At 39.7% G+C, this 19191-nt stretch overlaps 1 protein-coding gene across 8 annotated transcripts in view; it reads right to left on the reverse strand.

Annotated features, from left to right (window-relative positions):
- Window positions 1-19191, reverse strand: part of RHOBTB1 (Rho related BTB domain containing 1) — a 47847-nt gene that overhangs the window by 14568 nt on the left and 14088 nt on the right. For 2 of the 8 annotated variants that reach the window (XM_048946427.1, XM_048946429.1), the window contains exons 3-5: window positions 18455-18568; window positions 6589-6790; window positions 6106-6209 (exon numbers count right to left, since the gene is read on the reverse strand). In XM_048946427.1, the coding sequence (XP_048802384.1) occupies window positions 6106-6209; window positions 6589-6780 (296 nt within the window). In that variant the 5' untranslated portion in view covers window positions 6781-6790; window positions 18455-18568. Of the gene's footprint in view, window positions 1-6105; window positions 6210-6588; window positions 6791-12580; window positions 12671-16322; window positions 16526-18454; window positions 18569-19012; window positions 19090-19191 lie in introns of those variants that run through there. The other 6 variants (XM_048946426.1, XM_048946428.1, XM_048946431.1 and 3 more) reach the window with 5 other exon arrangements.

Below are 19191 nucleotides of genomic sequence, written 5' to 3' on the forward strand. Positions count from 1 at the left end.
ACATTGTTTACAAATAATACATCATTCTTAACTGTAAGCGTTTAAAAAATCTCTATTTCCTTTGAGGTACTCATGGAAAAAGTAGTGGTGCATGTGCAATGAATGGCAAGAAGTGTTTCAGTATCATTAAGAATTAAGATACCATATCCTCCACAGCAGAAACCTGCAAGAGCTGTTCTTAGTGTTCAAATGTCTGTGCAGCAGTAGTGCTAAAAAGAATGGTGAAGTGGCCTGCAACAATGAAACGGGGAAAGCAGTTTTATTTTTAATTTAAAGTACTTCTTAGAAAGCCTGGGGATTTGGTTCATTTTATTGTTGGCTATAAGAAGTAAATTTACCCATAAGTCTGGTTCATCATTTGCATAAAAAGAATACCATCTTAGTGCCACACAGAAATCTGCAGATGAAACAGGCTGTCTGCAAACTACCTTGGTAGTATTCTGGGCCAAACTTTGCCAGTTTCAACTCAGTACAGTTCTCCTTGGAATACGGTATGTTTGTACTTTACACATCCAAATACTAAGCACATCCACAGGAGCAGAGATATAGATTACTTCATTCCTAACAGGGGAATAAAAATTCCATGATAAATAGAATTATAGAGATAGTTAATTGGAGTCAGAAATTCTTAATTTGCAAAATCAATGTTTATAAAAGTAAGACACACAGCTTGAACACCAAATCAAGGGAGAAGGGTGGAAAAAAAAAAAGCCAGCGATACCATAAAAAAGGATGGAAAAAAAAAAACAGCCAGAAATAAAATAGGGACTAAAGAGGATTTAGCTAGTAATGTTTTTGTGAACTGAATGCTGCCTTTGGATGGAAGATGAAATAATATTAACTCACAAAACGATGAACAAAACAGACAGAGGGAAAGATGAGATTTGCACCCTTATTTTGTTATTTTCTACTATATTTTCTGTAAGTAGGCAGCTTGCAGATTAGAACTACATGCTATTTGTCTATGGAGAACCAGCAACTTCTGTCAAGGAAACTGCAGCAAAATAAAGGCAAGAACAAATGAACCCCTTATTTACTCCCACACCATCCTCTTAAAAAATACCAGGAACTACTGCTCCGTTAGAAAAAAAAACAAGTCTGAGGGAGGTAAGAAGAGATTTTGCTGAAATACCATTCGAACCAATGAAATTTAGAAAGAAAAAAGACCCTAAAGGTAGTGAATGGATGTGAGTATAGAAAGCAAACACAAAAATGAAGATCCAAAGCTAGATCCTAACATTCCTATAAATGATGATTTTTTATAAGTGCTAATGAAAGGCAACAGTGGAAAGGACAAAGAGAGGCAAAAGTCTAGAGCAGAGGACAGAATTACAGGGTCTGGTTTGCATCCACTATGAGAGTAACTTCTGAAGTCATGCAAGACAAGAAAACTGAACATTAACAGATGCTAGACAGACCTTCACTATCTGGAGAGAAAAAATACTTTTTTTTTTTTTTTTGCTTTTTTTGGGCTGTCACCAAAATCATTTATTACTTAAAAAAAACAATAACAGTTGTCAGGAAGTTTAAACTTGCAAGTTGATTTCAATAAGTTATTAGTAAGTGAAATCCACTTAAAATATTTAAACGTGGTTGTGCAAGTGGTTTCTGTACCCTGATATACGCATAAGGAAATTCAGACTAAGAACTTTAAAGTAGCGCTCTACCTAGTAGATATGCACAAAGAAATAATTCACAGAGATCTACATTTCTGCAGTCAGTTATCAAGTTCAGCACTTCTGAAAGATTTTCCTTTTGCACTGCAGTCCTTAGGATAGAGCCCAAATACTTTCTTCCCATTCCCTCCCCCAGACAGTGATTTATGAGAACAAGGAGAAAAAAGAAAGCTATGTAATACAGCAAATAATATCAGATACATACTTTTTCACTCCAGTCAAGGAGTGACTTGAAAACTTTGAAACATTAGAGGTTCTTCTCTACTGTATGTCAAACAGAGCCTCAGACACCACTGTTTATTAGGTACACATCCTTTTAAGGAAAGAAGGACTCCTAACCACAATTCCAAGCTCTTTCTATTCACAGTATGGAGCCATGGCAGCATGCAGAAAAGACAAGTAATAGATCTGCACTGATTTTACTGCTTTAAGTACATAAAGCAAATACTTACATGTTGATTGACTGGAAAAGCCTGAAATATTAGTGTACGTAATGAAAAAAAAATAGTGCGTATATACTCCATATCAAAAGAAAATCTCTTGAGAAAGTGATCTATGAAACTCTACTCATTATAGTGTTTCTTGGGGGTGACCAACTCAAAAGAAAAAATATTTTGCATCAAATATCAACATTTTTTTACAGGACTTCAGAACTACTTGATGAAGAACCTGAATAGCCACTGTAAACTACAGGAACGGCTCAAAATGTTGGTCAATGAAGACGACTTGAAGATACAGCACGTCGTTTTTTTTGTGGCAGCTAAACACTCCAAAAGTAAGCAGTTAAAGCAAAAAAAAAATACATGTCTGGAAACAAGTGGATTCTCCACCAGCTGACTCTTTGTCAGCAGAGCAAAAAACTCTTCTAAGTGCTACTACTGCAAAGATGCATCTCTGCAGTCTCCCTCCAGCCCTTGCCAGTAAAAGACCAGTAAAAGGTATGTGCAAGTAGGATCATTGCTCTAATATAAAAATAGCAGAATTCCTTGTCCTGAGAAAAGTGTGGGCTTTCTCAAAGCATTTCTGAAATCTTACTCCTCTGAACAAAGCAGAGGAGCTGCTGCCATTCCCAACTTTGGCACAGACAGCAAGTAACAGATGATCTAATTGATCTAACTAATCTGTGTGCACAGTTGCACACAATGAAGACACCCACTTCACTCTAATCTTGTCAAGTTTCCTGAGTGCAAATAACATTTTACGTCAAAGCTACCTGGGCTTTGTTGTTAGAGAAACACTATCATCGCTGCTTTTTATGAAAACCAAAAAACAGCAGCAACAATGCCCAGAAAACTAAAGAACCCTTAAACAGATTGGCAAAAATCTTCAACTATTGGTGATAAACACCTTTTCTCATGGACTCATTTCAGCAGTGATCTAAATGTGTGTTTCTATGGATTCAATTACATGGAAGTAACATGTTAAGAAACCTGTAACCGCAGAGGAAAAGATGAATGCATGTGTACCTCTGTGTATATACAATACCCACAAAGATTATGAAGTCCATTCAGAACAGAGGTAATACTATGAACATATTTTAAGAAGCTCTGTCAGTAGTTTCACAGAATGGCTCATTCACATTTGTAAGTCATGAGAAAAAAGCCGTTTGCTGCCCAAGCTGTATGAACAGATTTTGTTTGGTCTACAGCATACTTAAGTTGCAAGTAAATAAATCATCCTGGCTACATTAGCTGACAAACTACACTCGTAGTATTGAGAACAAATATTTGATAAAGGCTGAATTAACTCTTGATTTCACAAATGAGCTCTGTGCTTGTGTTTACACATACTAGAGCTGCATATATCAAAAAACTTTGTAGGTTATTAATCAAACTGTGTTGGAATATGTTTACATGAGGGAAAAAGAGTGCAAGCCAATCTTTTTCCTGTTTTGAATTAATTTGAACATAGCAACAAGTTGACACGTATTCAAAATCAGATTGTCAGAAGGATAGCTATCCTGAAAACTGAAAGAAGTGTAAATAAAGATGTTTTCTTGTCTTTAAACACGCAGTTTTGTGCCTCCCAGGGACACTGGTAAATCATTGCAACCTCCCTTTCCTCCTGTAATCTGCCAGGATCTGTTTCCCAAAGCTCCTGTAGGATTGTGATTACTATACTAAACACCACACAGTAGAGCACAGACTGATCTCACTCCCCACACTTTCATTTTAAAGGATGACACTATAAATATTAACCATTCCATCCTCAGTGGTATTGAAATATGTTTATTTCTTCCTCTCTCACACACACAAAAATAGTTGAAAAACACTCCTTTTGCCAATCTTCTTTAATGTTTCTATCTGAAAAATAAAGAATTAAGAAGGATTTATCTTTGCTGCAAGTCCTCTTAACTGTTTGCCCTGTCATTTATAGCATATCTATTTATGTAACATGTTGCAAAACTGTATGGAACAATCTTTTCCAACGTGCAGCAAGTGAATTAATGACCTGCTGGTTCTTGTTACACCATGTTTAGAACAATTAGAGGTCTTGGTTGAGTGCTCGGCTGAAATAAACCTTCCCTTGCACAAGGAGCACATGCATAAAATGGTTTTGTAGGGAATTGAAGGAATATCTCATTAAAGAACCTTTCAGACAGTCTGACAGAGTACCTCTAGGTGTAGCCTTGAGCAGTTCAATATAAACTGTTCGCTGAAAGATTCCACTCTGCTATGAGTAGACTGTGGGTCAATGTATGCTATTTAAAATGAATTCCTATAAACATGAATATTCAATATTTTTTTGAATGGTTAAACATTTAGAAATGCTAAAATAGATAAAATGTTAAACAACTGACTTACAACACTGGTATGCATATATATTTTTCAAGTCCTTGATCATTGTTTACGACTGGGAAACTTTAGAACCAAAATTATAAGAGAGTTTCCAGTGATTTACTGTATTACAAGACTTGCAGAAGATAAACCACTAATGGCACAGTAAGTTTTTAGAACAGCCTTTTGAAGTTGACCAGGTATAACAAACCTGACTCTACATGCACTCGGTTCTGCTACCATCACATATGAATGCCTGTGTTCGTATGATTAATCCTATAAGATCTTCATTTATTCATGTCTTCCTTGGTGTTTGCAGGATTAGACAATAAGTATGCTGTTTTTCCCCTCTCCCATCCTGTCAGCAAACAGTGGATCAGAGTTCAGAACATGCCTGATTTTGTTCTCTTAATCTCTAGTAATCTTCTCAGTGGCACAGTATCTGTTGCAGAATATCAGGAGGCCACACCAAAGAGGAACATTCAGAGGAATCATTAAGTTACATCTAAATTTATCAAAGTAGGTTCCATATGTGCCAAATGTTAAAACAGTATCTACTACATACTGGAGCAGCACTGAGTATTAAATCAGCGCTAACCTAGAAATCACACACAGACCTTATTGACAAATGGTACATGTTGTATCCCTATGTATTGCTGTGGTGCTGCACCTTAGCTCCTGACACAAACAAAATTCAAGCTAATTCATGAAAGCACACTACTAACATAGGGCTGTATGCAAAGAATAGTTTGTCCCAACTGCTATATAGTTTTATACTTTGAAAATTTAACAACTGAATTCAACCACAGAACCCTTCTGCAGTGATTCTGAGGGATGAAGATAAGACCATCATCTCCCAAAGGTGCTCGTTTCATCATGTAGTGAAGGAAAAGTAAATATGTTTTGGCAAAATGTAATTTGAAGATAGGACAGACACTATACAACTTAAGGGGTACAACCAGACATTAAAAAAAAAAAAAAAAGAGAAGGAGAGAAAATATGTGAGGATTGAGACCTTGTTCTTGTTAGTTACTTGTTAGTTGTTCCTCGTTAGTTATGGAAAAAACTATTCAGACCCCATCTTCTTCTATGGAGCTAAACATTTGCTCCATAGAGGTAGTCTGCTGTCATTATATTTGCATACAGAAGTACCTCACCTTTCGTGGAATGGGCTCTGCTCATTCGGTGTGAGCTGTCCATTTCATGTGAGCTGTCCAATCAACATGGCAGGTTTTGTTACAAGAAATATTCCAATGAATGCTAATAATGGTTTCCAGTATCTCTGCTTGTTCTTTCAGCGTTAAGTAGGCAATTACATCATATGCTGCTTGATCAGGCAGGGAATACCAATGTTCAATTTTGTAAAACCACGATCTTATTTTTGGGAATGTTCTTTAAAAATTGAAATGGGACATTTGTTGACAGAGCTTAGCAGGCATTTCAAGGAAATGTTGTGTAGTAAAACTACACAGCTTTTAAAATATTTATCTCTTTTTAATCCTTCTGGTATATAATCCTCTTTCCAGTAGGCAGGAATAGGAATACCCTTGATTATTTGTAAGTCCTTGCTTTTCAAAAATCAAGATTTGCAAACGTTTATGCTCTAAATTTTACTACAAGTACTATTTAAAGTTTAGCCTGGATCAACTTACCTTCCGTAAGCAAAGCGCCTGTCTTTGTGGTGGTCCCCAAACGTATCCCACAGCCTGAGAGAAACACTCACTTCATCCACAACATCTCGTGAGCGTTCAAGAACCTAAACAGAGCACAACTTATGTTCTTTTCCTCCATCAAACGAGTACATTTCTTATTTGCCTTGTAAGGAGATTCAAAACATAGTACATCAAGAGTCTATCATGTGGTTTTCAGTGAATTGTATATTTCATAAAACACAAGCAATATATTAATCTTCTCAAAATAGTTTTAATTAAAACACAAACAAACCAACACACTTTGAAATGACAGACTCAGGGACATGACAGCCCTCCTTGCTTTCCAGACCATGGCTGCAGCAGAAACCATGCATGCAATATATCTGAGTGCACTGTTACATTTTGACAGGGAAAGGCTAGCCAGTAAATATTAGTGCAACCTCAAAGCATGCACTCTCTATTCTGTAAACCTGCAGTCCTTACCTCTTGGCAGACACGGTACTGATCAATGGCCCAGACTGTTGGTACATGAGTTGCCAGCAGCTGATACTGAGTCAAGGTTGTATTGCAAGCTCTTGCACAAATTAGACGAGTCTTCCCCACTGCATTATCTCCAACCACCACACACTTGATAGTTTCAACGTTGGGTCTTTCGTAGTCCATGTCAATGTCCATTTACCAAAAACTGTAACAAGACAGTTAAAACTGTTTTCTACCACAGTACAAATAATGTTATTTAGAACCAGACCCTTCTACTTCTTCAAAGATGTCTGAGAAAGACTGAAGCCTCAAGGAAATGTCTGTAGCTGTACCAAAGTATCCTTTAAATAGTGCACAGTTATGCAAATGCAGGACTATTTTGACCGCAGTCAGTTTATGTTGTTCACATGCTATTTTCACTTCAGTTTCTGTAAACAAAGCCTGTTTGCAGAAGCCAGATCTTGGTGAAACAAGGACAGCTAGCACAAACTTACCTCTTGCTAATACTTTTTATGCTAAGAAGGAGAAAAGACTGGACATCAGTGGGTTCAACCTGAAAGGTTCTAGTATAAACTTGCCTTCTCTAATCTTGCCCATTCGGGATTTGATTTAGGGCTCTCCAAACAATACTGCTAAGACCAAGTCACACAGATGGTTTTAGTTTTATGCACACAATAAAACAGACTTTGTAAGACAGCTCCAGAGACTGTTCTCTACAAACCATGGCTCCTATTACTGCCTGCACATATTACATACCCATAATTTTCCAAGGAAGTTTGTAAAGATCAGGGAGTCTAATGAAACCAAACAGCCCTGCAGAAACTTCCAAATGTGCTCACATATACCAATAAACTTTTAACATGATGCTGAAAAGTAAAGAGAATGAGATTTTTGAAGATACAATCCTGATTCTGAAAGGTATTACTGAAAGTATTTACTTACATATTCTTTGGCAATTTATTGATTAAACACCTGGGTATGAATATAAGGTGGAACAGAAAGATATTTGAAAGACTAAACTTAACCTTGCCCATTTTCTACAGAAGTCTGTCATTCACTAGTAAAGGGATGCAGGATCATAGTTTTTCATTTTCCAATGTCTGATCATCTCTCTTCAGCAATCTGGTCTTTGCTGGGGAATGTAGTCAAGGCAGAGGAAAAGTACAAGGCACAAACATGTTCAGAAAGACCTGCCTAACAGCTATTTCAGCAACAAAACCTACAGCAGCTTAACTGACAAAATACAGACCACCATCTGGAGTGATGATGTCCTTTTTTTCCTGAGAAGAAAAAGTACAACAGATAAATTACTGCGTGCCTTTGTTTCAACAGCTTTTTTAATACTTGTATCTCATTTGCTCCTAAATATAGCACATATATTAACTATTAGGGTACTGAAAATATGAGATACAAGCTGTTCCGATGGTCATTCTTCACTGTGTCAGAGGCACTATGTTGATTTAAGAAAAATCACATTTAGTAATTTGGAATCAAACACTAATTTTAATATGTTTCATTACTTTAACTGAAGTAAACAGACAAACAAAAGTCAGCGTTAGGACTAAATGTTATGCAAAGATTGTAAATTTTGAGCACAGACTGCAAAAGAAACTATGTAATGGCCATGACACGGTTATTTTAATCTGTATTTATGTGGCTGTGAGGAATTAGAGATCGCACTGACAGCTGTACAAGAGTGAGTTTATCCCACTGCTGTGTCACTACAATATGTTTTCATAGACACTGAACGCTACAGGAAAAGCCACAGCACTGACCAGCATGTAAGAATACATTTTAGAGAGTTGTCCTACACTAGTCTGCAACACAGGCCCATAAACTCTAGAGCAGATCGTGTGGTTTCAAGCATACATGTGCAGTATTTACTTAATGTAAAATGTAACGGCCTTGTGATAGCATGCTGTGTTGCCACAGAGGTTTTAGCTGCTAAGGAATGAAAGCTATTAAGATACCTCCTTTATCCTTTCACTTGAGTTGTGAAAGGTGAATAGCCATGGGCTAAAGGACTACAGAGACTTTCCAATTACTTCTGCCATCCAACCACCTCTGCTCACTGCATGCAGGCTCTCACGAGGCTGATGCCTGGGATGGACCATGAGCTTTGTATGATCACCATGAATCCAAGTAAAAGAAAGCCAGAATGAGAGATAACTCTTTTTTCCTTTCATCCACCCCTTCCAAGTATACAGCTACAATATAAACAAAAGACCAATAAAAAAATAATGTGGTGTTTTCCACATTACAGAAAATGACATTATTTGTACACTACTGCCTGAAAGCCAGGGCCCTGAACGAGTAGCAAAAAAGAAACCCAAGAGATTTCAATATGCAATCTAAAATAGTTTCATTTCACATCTGAGAATAGAGAATAACCCCCAACACATTATGTGGTATTAAATTGCTTCATATTTTATTCATGCATGGACTAGACATCACAGATGGAATGTGTTTACAAGGCTGGAAAACAAAATGAAGGCACATGGCTAGCCAGCGTGTCTGGTTGGTTTTAAACTACCAAGCAGAGTGGTGCCCAAACAATTTTTCCTCTAACCCAATATTCCATTAAAATGCTGTTATTCCAATTAGCTTTTTGTAAGAATCTGATTTTAAAATTTTTCAAGAATTCTGAAACTGTAGTTCAGCAAAATTACACTACAGTTTGGCACAAAATATGGATTAAGCACTGAGCTGGAAAAGCAAGTTTAAAATAGGAAAATCTTAATAAAGATAACAAGAGAAATCAATGCACTTATTTGAGAATCCTAGAAAAGAAACACACAAAAATGAAATTTAAAAATGAGGGTTTTTTTAAAAATTATTATTATTTTTGATATACTTATTCAATAAAAGCGAAGTTATCCTAGAATTCAGACACAGTGTGCCTGTATGCTCTGCTGGAGATCAATGGCAGTCTAATGAAGATATTTTTAGCATGACTCAATAGCGCACAGGACAGAGATTAAAATAAACTGGGAATAAAAACAATGCTAAAGCTTTGTGGCTCTGCTAAGAAAAGCTCTTAAAACCACTCCAGTAGATATGGAGTATCTCTATACTGAAAATGCAGATCACTTTAATATTGTTAAGTAGTTTTCAGAAGGAGAACAGAAAACAGAAAACAGGAAAAGACTCTGAAGAAGCTAACAGAAATAAGCCTGGCCAGATATTTAGACAGCTCAAACAAAAACTGACAGTAACAGTGTAAACAGTTTCCAAAATGTGTGCATTAAATGCTTGTAAATGTGGCTAAAACCTTTTGGAGGTACAGGGATGGTCATAGACCATTAGGAGTATGTACATAGGACATACATAGGAGTATGTACAAGACCTTAAAGATACAGCCACGGTCAGTTTGGTTTGTTGTGTTTTTAAGATATCCTCTAAGTTAGGCTTATGTTAAACCTATTATATAACCATCCTGATTAAAAATGCTAAACATGTATTTGCAAAACTTAAATAAATCTAAAGTGAGCTCTTTAGCTGGTAGCATCTGAGAAAACCAACTGGAGCTAAAACAAAACTGGTTAGACAAGAGCAATCCAGCTTACATGCAGCTTAAGAAAGAACAGCATAACATTCCAGGACCAATGAAACACTAGTCAAAACCGACCTACAACCTGCAGTACTTTAGTTTACCAACAAAAGAAAACAAGAGAAGGTAAGAGGAAAGTTACTGGAAGTGTGACTGGTCTCAGAGAGGATGCTGGCAAAAAAGACACAGAAAAATTGAAAGATCAGCAAATGAGGAGCACTGAGAAACCTACAGGGGGAACCACCAGATGTTTCCAACACAGAAAGCAGTGTAAGATTTCCCTCCTTAATCTAGTTCTAAAGAGAGATGAGAAGATGGATGGAAATGAAGGACACCCACAAGAATAACATAGGTTCACCAAAACTGCTCAGGATGTTTCTGTTTTTACATTGTCACATGTGATTATTTGTGTATCATGGGAGACAGAGGCAGCAAAAAAATCAGCAGATGTGAGCAGACTCAGAATCTGAGATAAAACCATTTAATAAACCATTAAGTTAACTAACTTCATTAGCAGGAAAGAACTATTCTAAATAAAGCTGATTTATTTCCAAAGAAATGTAAGGTTACTGCACTGAACCATGTCTTGCAGATGTTACAGACACTAATTGCTTCCTCTGCTGCTTCACTCAAATTGCTGAAAGGTGCTTAATTTTTTTTTGTTTAATATTTCTCACTGTTGAGCCACTTGTTTTTATCGCTAAAATACAATTGTGGTTGTTATGGAAAACAGGTCCTTCTGGCCAGTTAGCCTCAGTAAAGAAATGCTGTTTTCTAGGGAAATTTTCCAAAAGATCTATAGATGGAGGCTACCTATAATACAATAGTTGATCAGCTGTTGTACTGGGACACAACAGACACACATCAGCTCCTCTCTCTCTAAGCATAAATTTAAAGTATACTTATACACAAAATCTAACCAGGCCTTAATCGTGAACCTGTCTTGATTTACAAATATAGTTTAATATATTTAAAACTATAACTGCACTTTTCTCTGCTGGAAAGAAAGTGGATGATGATCCAAATCCAATAGCAAGTTACCTGTATGTTCCCTGCCACACCTATAAAATCCTACGTGGGATCAGGAATCCACCCATATGGATCTCACTACCTATGCAGCTAACTGCCCACTTTGAAATATCTAGATGTTTTACATCATCATTTAACTCATACAAAACATAGACAAGATTGGAAGAACAGCCACTAATCGTCAGCTGTTTTAGCAAAACATCACAGATAAATCACCAAAACTATCTGCAGTAATCAGTGATTATAGAGTGACTCTGCAGATGTTTACTTCTTATCTCAGTGCTTAAGCACGTCCAGTAAGACTGAGACAGCATCTGAAGACAAGCAAGCATGTTACTTAGCTCTCACATTAAGAGCAAGCCCTTAAGCTGAAGTCTCAGAATGACAGCATGTCAGGACCTTGACTATTCCATAAAGTTTTTTATTCCATGGGAAAAACAAAAATCAATAATTCCAACCTGGCTGAAGTTAACTAACCAAATGTGCAAAACAGAAAGGCCTTTACATAAATAGGTGGCCAATCAAAACTACATCATCACAATTGCTACAGGAATCTAATGGGAAGAGACACTGAAATCCACACCACATAATGTGGATAGCTTGAGTGCGAATTATTTGAAAAGTCAGGCCAGCAGAAAGGTGGTAAATCCATTAACATCAAACAGCTCTGATTTGGGGAAAGAGTAGTGGGCAAAAAGGATGGTTTGTGTCTAGGTTTTAGTAAGGAGGTTAGGGCCTCATCAAGTATATTAGTAAAATCACAACACGGTACGAAGTACAAGAAACCCTGTACCAGCTGTTGAAAGGTTATCACAAAACAAGGTATAAACATTTGGGCTATTACTAAATTGCAGGTGGACCAAAGGAGCAACTGCTAAGGCAAACACAAGAAAACCACTTCAGCATCAGGGAAGCAAATGGTGACAAAGGGTAACAAGATTCGAGCTGAGATCAGATAACTAGGTCACCAGGGGCCATTATTCTCATCCAGGATGATGAAGCATTGCCCTGTTCCATTATTTGAAGTTCTGTCAACTTACCCTGAAGGTGAACTAGGAAAAGACTGAAAAAGAACAAACTGATGTGGGATTAAGAAACTGAGGGCTGAATGCAGATTAGGGCCCTTTATCAAACCCTACTGTGGCTACTTTTGTGATAGCACAACATCTTTTAAGCACTTCCTTGGATAACCTAAAAACAGTGATATTCTTGAGACTCCCAAAATGTGCAGTTCACAAAGGACCTGTCTGTGTGTTACACTCACAGACATTTGGACACAATACAGAACCAAATGCGAAGCTCAGCATCAGACTTGAACTATGTCAGTCTTCTAAAAGGTTCTGGAAGACCTGAAGTGCAAAGTCAACAAGCTGATTAGTCTGAGCAGATTACGTATTACTTTGACCTGTTACATACATTGAAATATCCTCTGTGAAGAGATCATCTCTCTAGAAATTAATCCATACAGCAGGTGAAGGACATTTAGCCATTGCAGAAGGCAGATATCTGGGATGAAACTGTGCTGTGGAACCCTGTAAAGAGGGGACAGGTTGTACATTATTGATTTATGGCTCTCATATAGTTTTGCAAATGTGTTCTGTCAGAATTCAGGATATAGCTGGCTCCAACTGACTGCTCTTACCCTTTACCAGAGATTACAGTAGGGGACAAGGCAGTGTGCAACCTCTAGCATTGCTGTGCATCCTGTGTAATATGGCATAACAGTACAAATTGAAGTCAGCTGCAGCTGATGTGACTAGAAGTGTATGAGAACTGAATAACTGAAGAGCAGACAATACCCATTTGGACCAGGTGGTAACCACCACCAAAAAGCTGTTATCCCATAGAGCAGCCACATACAAAATATTGCTGTGCACTAAATCCCTAGACTATTCCTCCTCGTGCAGCAAAAGATGGTGTTTCAGTAGCAGATTAAGGGTGCACCACCACTAGCATTTTAGTTCAGACAAGAAAACATTTTTGAAGCAAATATCCCAGGCACTGTCACTTATTATGCCTTGATTTACATCAGGAGCAGCCACAGAGTGCACAAACTGAATTCATTTCAGGTTAATCTTAAGTGGAAGTTAAGTTACCCCCACTAACAAGTAAACGTTCAGTTCCTACCAGATGAAAGGTAATCTGAAGCAACCTCTGTTGTCCCTGAAACATGTGCTGCATGGACACTGGGTCCTCGGCACCAACATTTTCATCTGCAGATACCATGCTGACACACCACTTGACCCATTCATACACATGAAGCATCAGATGCCTTATCTCCTTATTCAATGTTTGGATCAGTATTTGAGGCAAAGCTGCAGCTGAATACTCAGTGGCTACAATGCTCAAGAGTACCTGGGATAAAATATAAAACTTGGGATGAAAGGGAGAAGCGCCACCGAACAAGCCTGATTCAGCATTACTGGGTTTTGTGATAATAAACACCATGAAATCCCTAATTTTACGTAGTTAAGAGCATTAAACTACAGATACTGTATTAAGGTTATTACTGATTTTAGCCACTATAAGGACAGGTGCTGACACTGTATGCTCCCTCTGGTATGTTACTCTGAGCAGTACTCCCAACTGGGAAAAATGAGGAAAAAACAACAAAATAGCCAACCCAAAAGAAAGACATTCTCCCAACTTCTGTACATTTCTGTGGGGAAGCATTTATCCTGTTTTGCTAGAACTACAAAGAAAAACATTCTAAAGACGTTGGTGACTTTCTAGCACAGGAAGCTGTCCCAGAAATCACTTCCTGTGATTTTTTCCTTCCAAAAGACAGAATCAGGTTCTCGTTCCTCAAACTTTAGGTGTCTCTTCTCATACATTTTGTTAATCAGTGACGTTTTGGAAAGATTTTTTTTTTTGTGATTTTATTCACTCTCACATATGATTGCTACAAGGAACCTGTAACAGGTGCATTACATCTCTAGATGACTCTCACTCTCTCTCTCCCTGTGTATACACACACACCTAAACACTGACTAGAAAAGTAAATTTTGTCAGATAGAAGACTTTAGATAAATGCTACTTTCAGATCCTGGATCAAGTTCTGAATTTATATCTCAAATGCAAATCCCATGATGCTCACTGAACTGTGATAGGAAGAAGTATATACGAAGTTGACTTGTAACATGTAGTTGCCATATAGAATTTCTTTTTTTTTATTTTAAAGAAGACAGAAATTGCTGTATTGTATCTTTTATGTCAGAGAAGATGAGAAAGAAAAAAATAGAAAGGTATTAGATGGAAACCAAAGGGAGCCTGCAGTTTAATTTCACAAGCCTACTCCCAGTAAGAGAGGGTGCAACTATCACCACATGTACCCCAGGCTGCACCAATTCCAGCCTCCACACTGTACCACCATCCACTCCCAGCACAAGGTTTTGAGCTTTTTTAGGTAAACTCAAAGAATGATCCAAGGGTGCTTTCACACTGATGTGACTAGCTTCTCAGTCTCAGTGATGCCTTGCTGTGAGTGCTGCAACTGCTGTATGCAACAATGATTGTTCAGCATTACTTTTCCTTCTCTAAAGTGCTCTGCTTGGGAGCAAGTCCAAGGTATATACTCTCTACAGCATTTGTGTACTCTTCTGGCAGAACAGGTGGGAGCAAGGAAAGGACATGTCAAACACCTGTTGCTCCTTTCCTTTCCGAATTCAAGGCTTCTCTGTCCTTTCAGCTCCATCAGCACAGAGCAACATCTGGATGCAGGACTTAAGGATTTTTCCAGTGAACACAATCTATTAGCAAAGAGTCAAACATTGGGATTTACTGGTCAAACGATGAGCTCTTCCTCTCAGTATAATACTCTACAGTATTTGTGAAGCATGGTAGTTTTAAAAGGGCAGGAGATTTAGAAAGCTGTCCAGAGTTAAAACTGATGTTTATTTCTTCTTGGATAAAAATACCTCTACACATCTGAGCATGTCCCAGATCTTATGCTCTGTAAGTACAATGTATCTAAGATAAAGAATCCTGTATAAAATATTCAGCTCATCAAGTTATTTTTTTCTGTGAATGGATACATCACAAACCTGATACATAACATCAGGCATACAAATCCAAAGCGCATAAAAGAGAAACATAACTTACTGAGAGAGGGCCTTGGTAAATTGTTTAAGAGAAATTAAGGTGCTCTGTTTCCATACACTGTGATCCTGAAGTACAGTCTGTATACAGATAGATCCCATTCAGTTGTTACTTACACTAACAGTCAAACAGCAACTCTATGTCTGTAGGTTGTAACAGCAGTGTTTTCCTCCCCACGCACATAATTTTTGCCTAGAAATAGTGCTGGCTTAAGAACTCCCATTGAACACACTGAACAAAGTAATTTCCACCCCAGCTTCTCTTACAGCTCAAGCTGAACATTTGGCTTTGTGTCAGCTGTGTGTCCTGAAATAGTACACAAACTGAGGATGAACAAAGTCATTGAGAATATTCTGGCATCACTTCCTTGCTCACACTGTGACCATATGTAGAGCTTCAAGGGCTTTTTAAAATTGTTATTACCATTGTTAAACAAGTATATCGTTAGTAGCCTGCATAGTGCTTTGACCAGCAGAAGGCAATCCTGAGCTCTCTCACTAGTCCAGCTCAGTCTGTCAACGACCAGCTTCCTTTCACCCCAGGCACTGGATGCCACAATATCCACGGAAGGTTGACTTAACAAAGCAATGTCTACTCCCGTTTCCCTTTGCAGCCCCTTTCCGTAGTGCTCAGACAGGTCCAAGCCGACAGACACTTGATAATCTGTGTGCTGCAAGCCCCACACATCAGTCTCCTGCTGTCGTCACAGCAACCCACAACAGATTCCACAGACAAAGCAGGAGAAAAGAAGGGGGAAATAAAGAGAAAGAAATCTTTCCAAACCTTCAGGTTTTTAGTAAATGACACTCAGAAGTGCCAAGCACCAGGAGGTTTCTGCTTCTCATACGCATCATCTATTTTTGTCTTGCACCTCGTGGCCTCGCTGTTAGAGGAAGCGAGAGAGATCGGCTTCATCAAGGACTCGGCTCTCTCTCACCTCGGGGGAGGGGAGAGCGCACCTGCGGGGACAGGGACCGCGCGGAGCTCCGCTAGCCGGGGCACCGGCCCGACCCGGCCCCGCTGCCGCAGCCCGATCGCGCCCGGGCGACGGGGGACCTACCCGGGATAGCGAGATGCCCGGCAGCCAGCAGCCGGGGCGCGCGCAGCGGGACCGGCCCCCCGGCGGGACATGGGACGGGGAAGCAGCAGCCGCTGCGCCTCTTCCCGCCGCTCCTTAGAGCGGGGGTGCGAGGCCGGGCGCCGGCCCGACTCGGCACGGAGGCAGCATGCCGCCGGTGGTGCTGTGCCCGCCCGGCCCGGGGCGCTGACACGGACGCTCGGGCGGCGGCGGCGGCGGCTGCGGCGGGGCCGGTGAGAGCCGCGCGCTGTGACGTCTGCGGCCCCGCGGTCTATTTATAGCGCGGCGATTGGATTTCATTCATGAAACCAGGGCCGCGCGTAAAGGGGCGGCGGCAGTGTCGTGAGCCGCTTCTGCGCCAGAACCCGGCGTGCCAGCAGCCAGCAGCCAGCAGCCAGCAGCCAGCAGCCAGCTGTGCGCCGCTCCCTGCCCCTGCCTGCCCTGCCGCTGCGGAGCTCCGCACGCACCTACAGCCCCAGCGAAAGGAAGGGATGCGCGCACACATATGCACACGCACTCCGCGAATACCGCACACCGCGGTGCAACGGTCTTGAAGGCCCCACTGGACGGTCCCCTAAATAAGGTGCACATGCTTTGTGCAGGCATGTGACTTCTGTCCTTTTTCATTAGTATTTGAAACAGGTGCAAAATTAAAACCATAAACCCCCCTTCTCCGAGTTGACACTTCTGCCCTGGGAGTTTTCTATCTGGTAGCAATGGCCCAAGCCCTGTACCTGGTAAAAGAGCTCAATTCCAGAGCAGGCTGCCTGCTACAAACACTGTTCACAGACTCTTTACCGCTTGATGTCAATAAATGCAATTAACTCTTCAGCACAGGAAAGGGAACAGGCACAATGGCTGTGGCTGAGGGACTCTTCTGACGCAGCTGTGACTCAAAAAGAAATCGTTCACTTACAGCAGGCCACACAGCTCACAGTCTGCCAGCAATAACACAGTCATCTTTTGGAAAACATGTTATAATGTTGTTCAAAGAGCACCTCCTCCAAACTACAGTGACTGGTACCAACAACACACTAACAATATCCAACTGCACTCTGCTTACAGTCAACCATTTTAAAAATGCCCAGAAGCCAAACTCACATTAGCCAGGTCAGACCGCAACACTTCAGTTGAGCACAGCTACGTCAAGAAAAATTACAGTTTGCACTTCACCAGAGGCAATTAAGCACAGGAGAACAATTCCTGTCATTGCAAATATTAAGCATGACTTTTTCTTTTTCTTTTTTTTTTTTTTTTTTTGAAAGTTTCTTGGTCTGCATACAGAAAGGACATTGAAGAAGGGCAACAAGACTTGTGAAAGGCTTGGAGAATATGCCCTATGAGGAGTGACTGAAGGAACTGGGGCTGCTCAGTCTGAGAAGAGGAGGAGGCTGGGGGGAGACCTTATTGCTCACTTCCAATATCTGAAAGGTGCTTACAGCGAGAGTGGGGTTGGTCTCTTCTCACTGGTGACAGGTGACAGGATGAGAGGAAATGGCCTCAAGTTGTGCCAGGGTAAGTTTAGGTTGGATATAAGGAAAAACTTGAAAGGGTTGTTAAGCAGTGGAATAGTCCCCCCAGGGAGGTGGTTGAGTCACCACCCCTGGATGTGTTTAAAAACCATTTGGATGTGGTGCTCAGGGAGATGATTTAGCAAACGGTTGTTAGAGTTAGGGTAGTATGGTTGGGTTGTGGTTGGACTTGATGATCTTTAACGTCTTTTCCAACCTGAGCGATTCTGTGATTCTATGAGCTACTTCTTCTCTACTGATTGTCTTTAAATTTTTTTATTCTATGTAAGAACAAAAACCCCTGTGTGTTCACTCATTTCCAGGACACAGCATTCCAGGAAACAATAAGGCCCAGGTTCATCCCACTGAACTTAGGGGCTGGGCAAAGCAGGGCGACAAAAAGTGACTAGGTGATACAGAGGGTATTAATCTTGCTCTTTTGGTATGGCAAACCTTAATTCTCTATGGTCGCTTTTGTTTTACAGTCCAAACACTTATTGAAGACAAACTACAAAGTTATAACACATGTCCCTATTAAAGACACCTGCTGTACCACTACTGCAGAGAATCTTGTTGTGGTTCTAACAGGTAAGTTAGTGTTACCTGGGAGAAAACTGCTGCAAAGCAACCAGACTTGTTCTGATAATGACTCAAGAAGCATCCAGACTGCAATAAAAATAACATTATCTCCACTTGCAAGCGTCACACAGAGTTGTCCTATAGGCATAAAGGAAGAGGGAAAAAGTATTAGTTTTAGTGCACAACAGTAAAAACAACAGAATCCAGCAATGATGGAGATTAGTTAGGTGGTGAAAAAGGAGTGGGAAGAAGTAGGGCTTTGTATCTGATGGGCTCAAAGAAAGGTTTCCCTTTTTTTTTTTTTTTTACTGTCATCAAAGGGTATGCAAAGCCTGAAGGTTTCTGCAGCTGTGGAAATAGCTGCAAGCTACTAAGAAGTTTCCACTTTAATGACCATCTAAAGCAACTTTTGTCATTCACTACCTTTCCTTCTCAAGTGTATGATTTCTTATAGAGTCCAGATTGCATCTTCTCCAATGAAGTATAAAATAAAAACCCAGGACATATCTTACAATCCTAACATCACATAATCATCAGTATTTACATTTTTCAAAGCATTTAAATGAACAGTGGAGTACTGACCATAAACTTGAGTGATGTACCTTCAGAAGTGGCTGGAATGCATCTCCAACAGTGTACAGCAACTGGCAGTTTCTAGGCTTTGATACAAGAAAGGATAGTAATAAACTCTAAGTGTTCCCCCTGAGTTAGCATAAGCATTAAAAATGTACGAGTGTTAAAGCTTTACTCAATTAGATGTG

This window comes from Lagopus muta, chromosome 5 (assembly GCF_023343835.1).
Source record: "Lagopus muta isolate bLagMut1 chromosome 5, bLagMut1 primary, whole genome shotgun sequence".
NCBI classification, from domain to species: Eukaryota; Metazoa; Chordata; class Aves; order Galliformes; family Phasianidae; genus Lagopus; species Lagopus muta.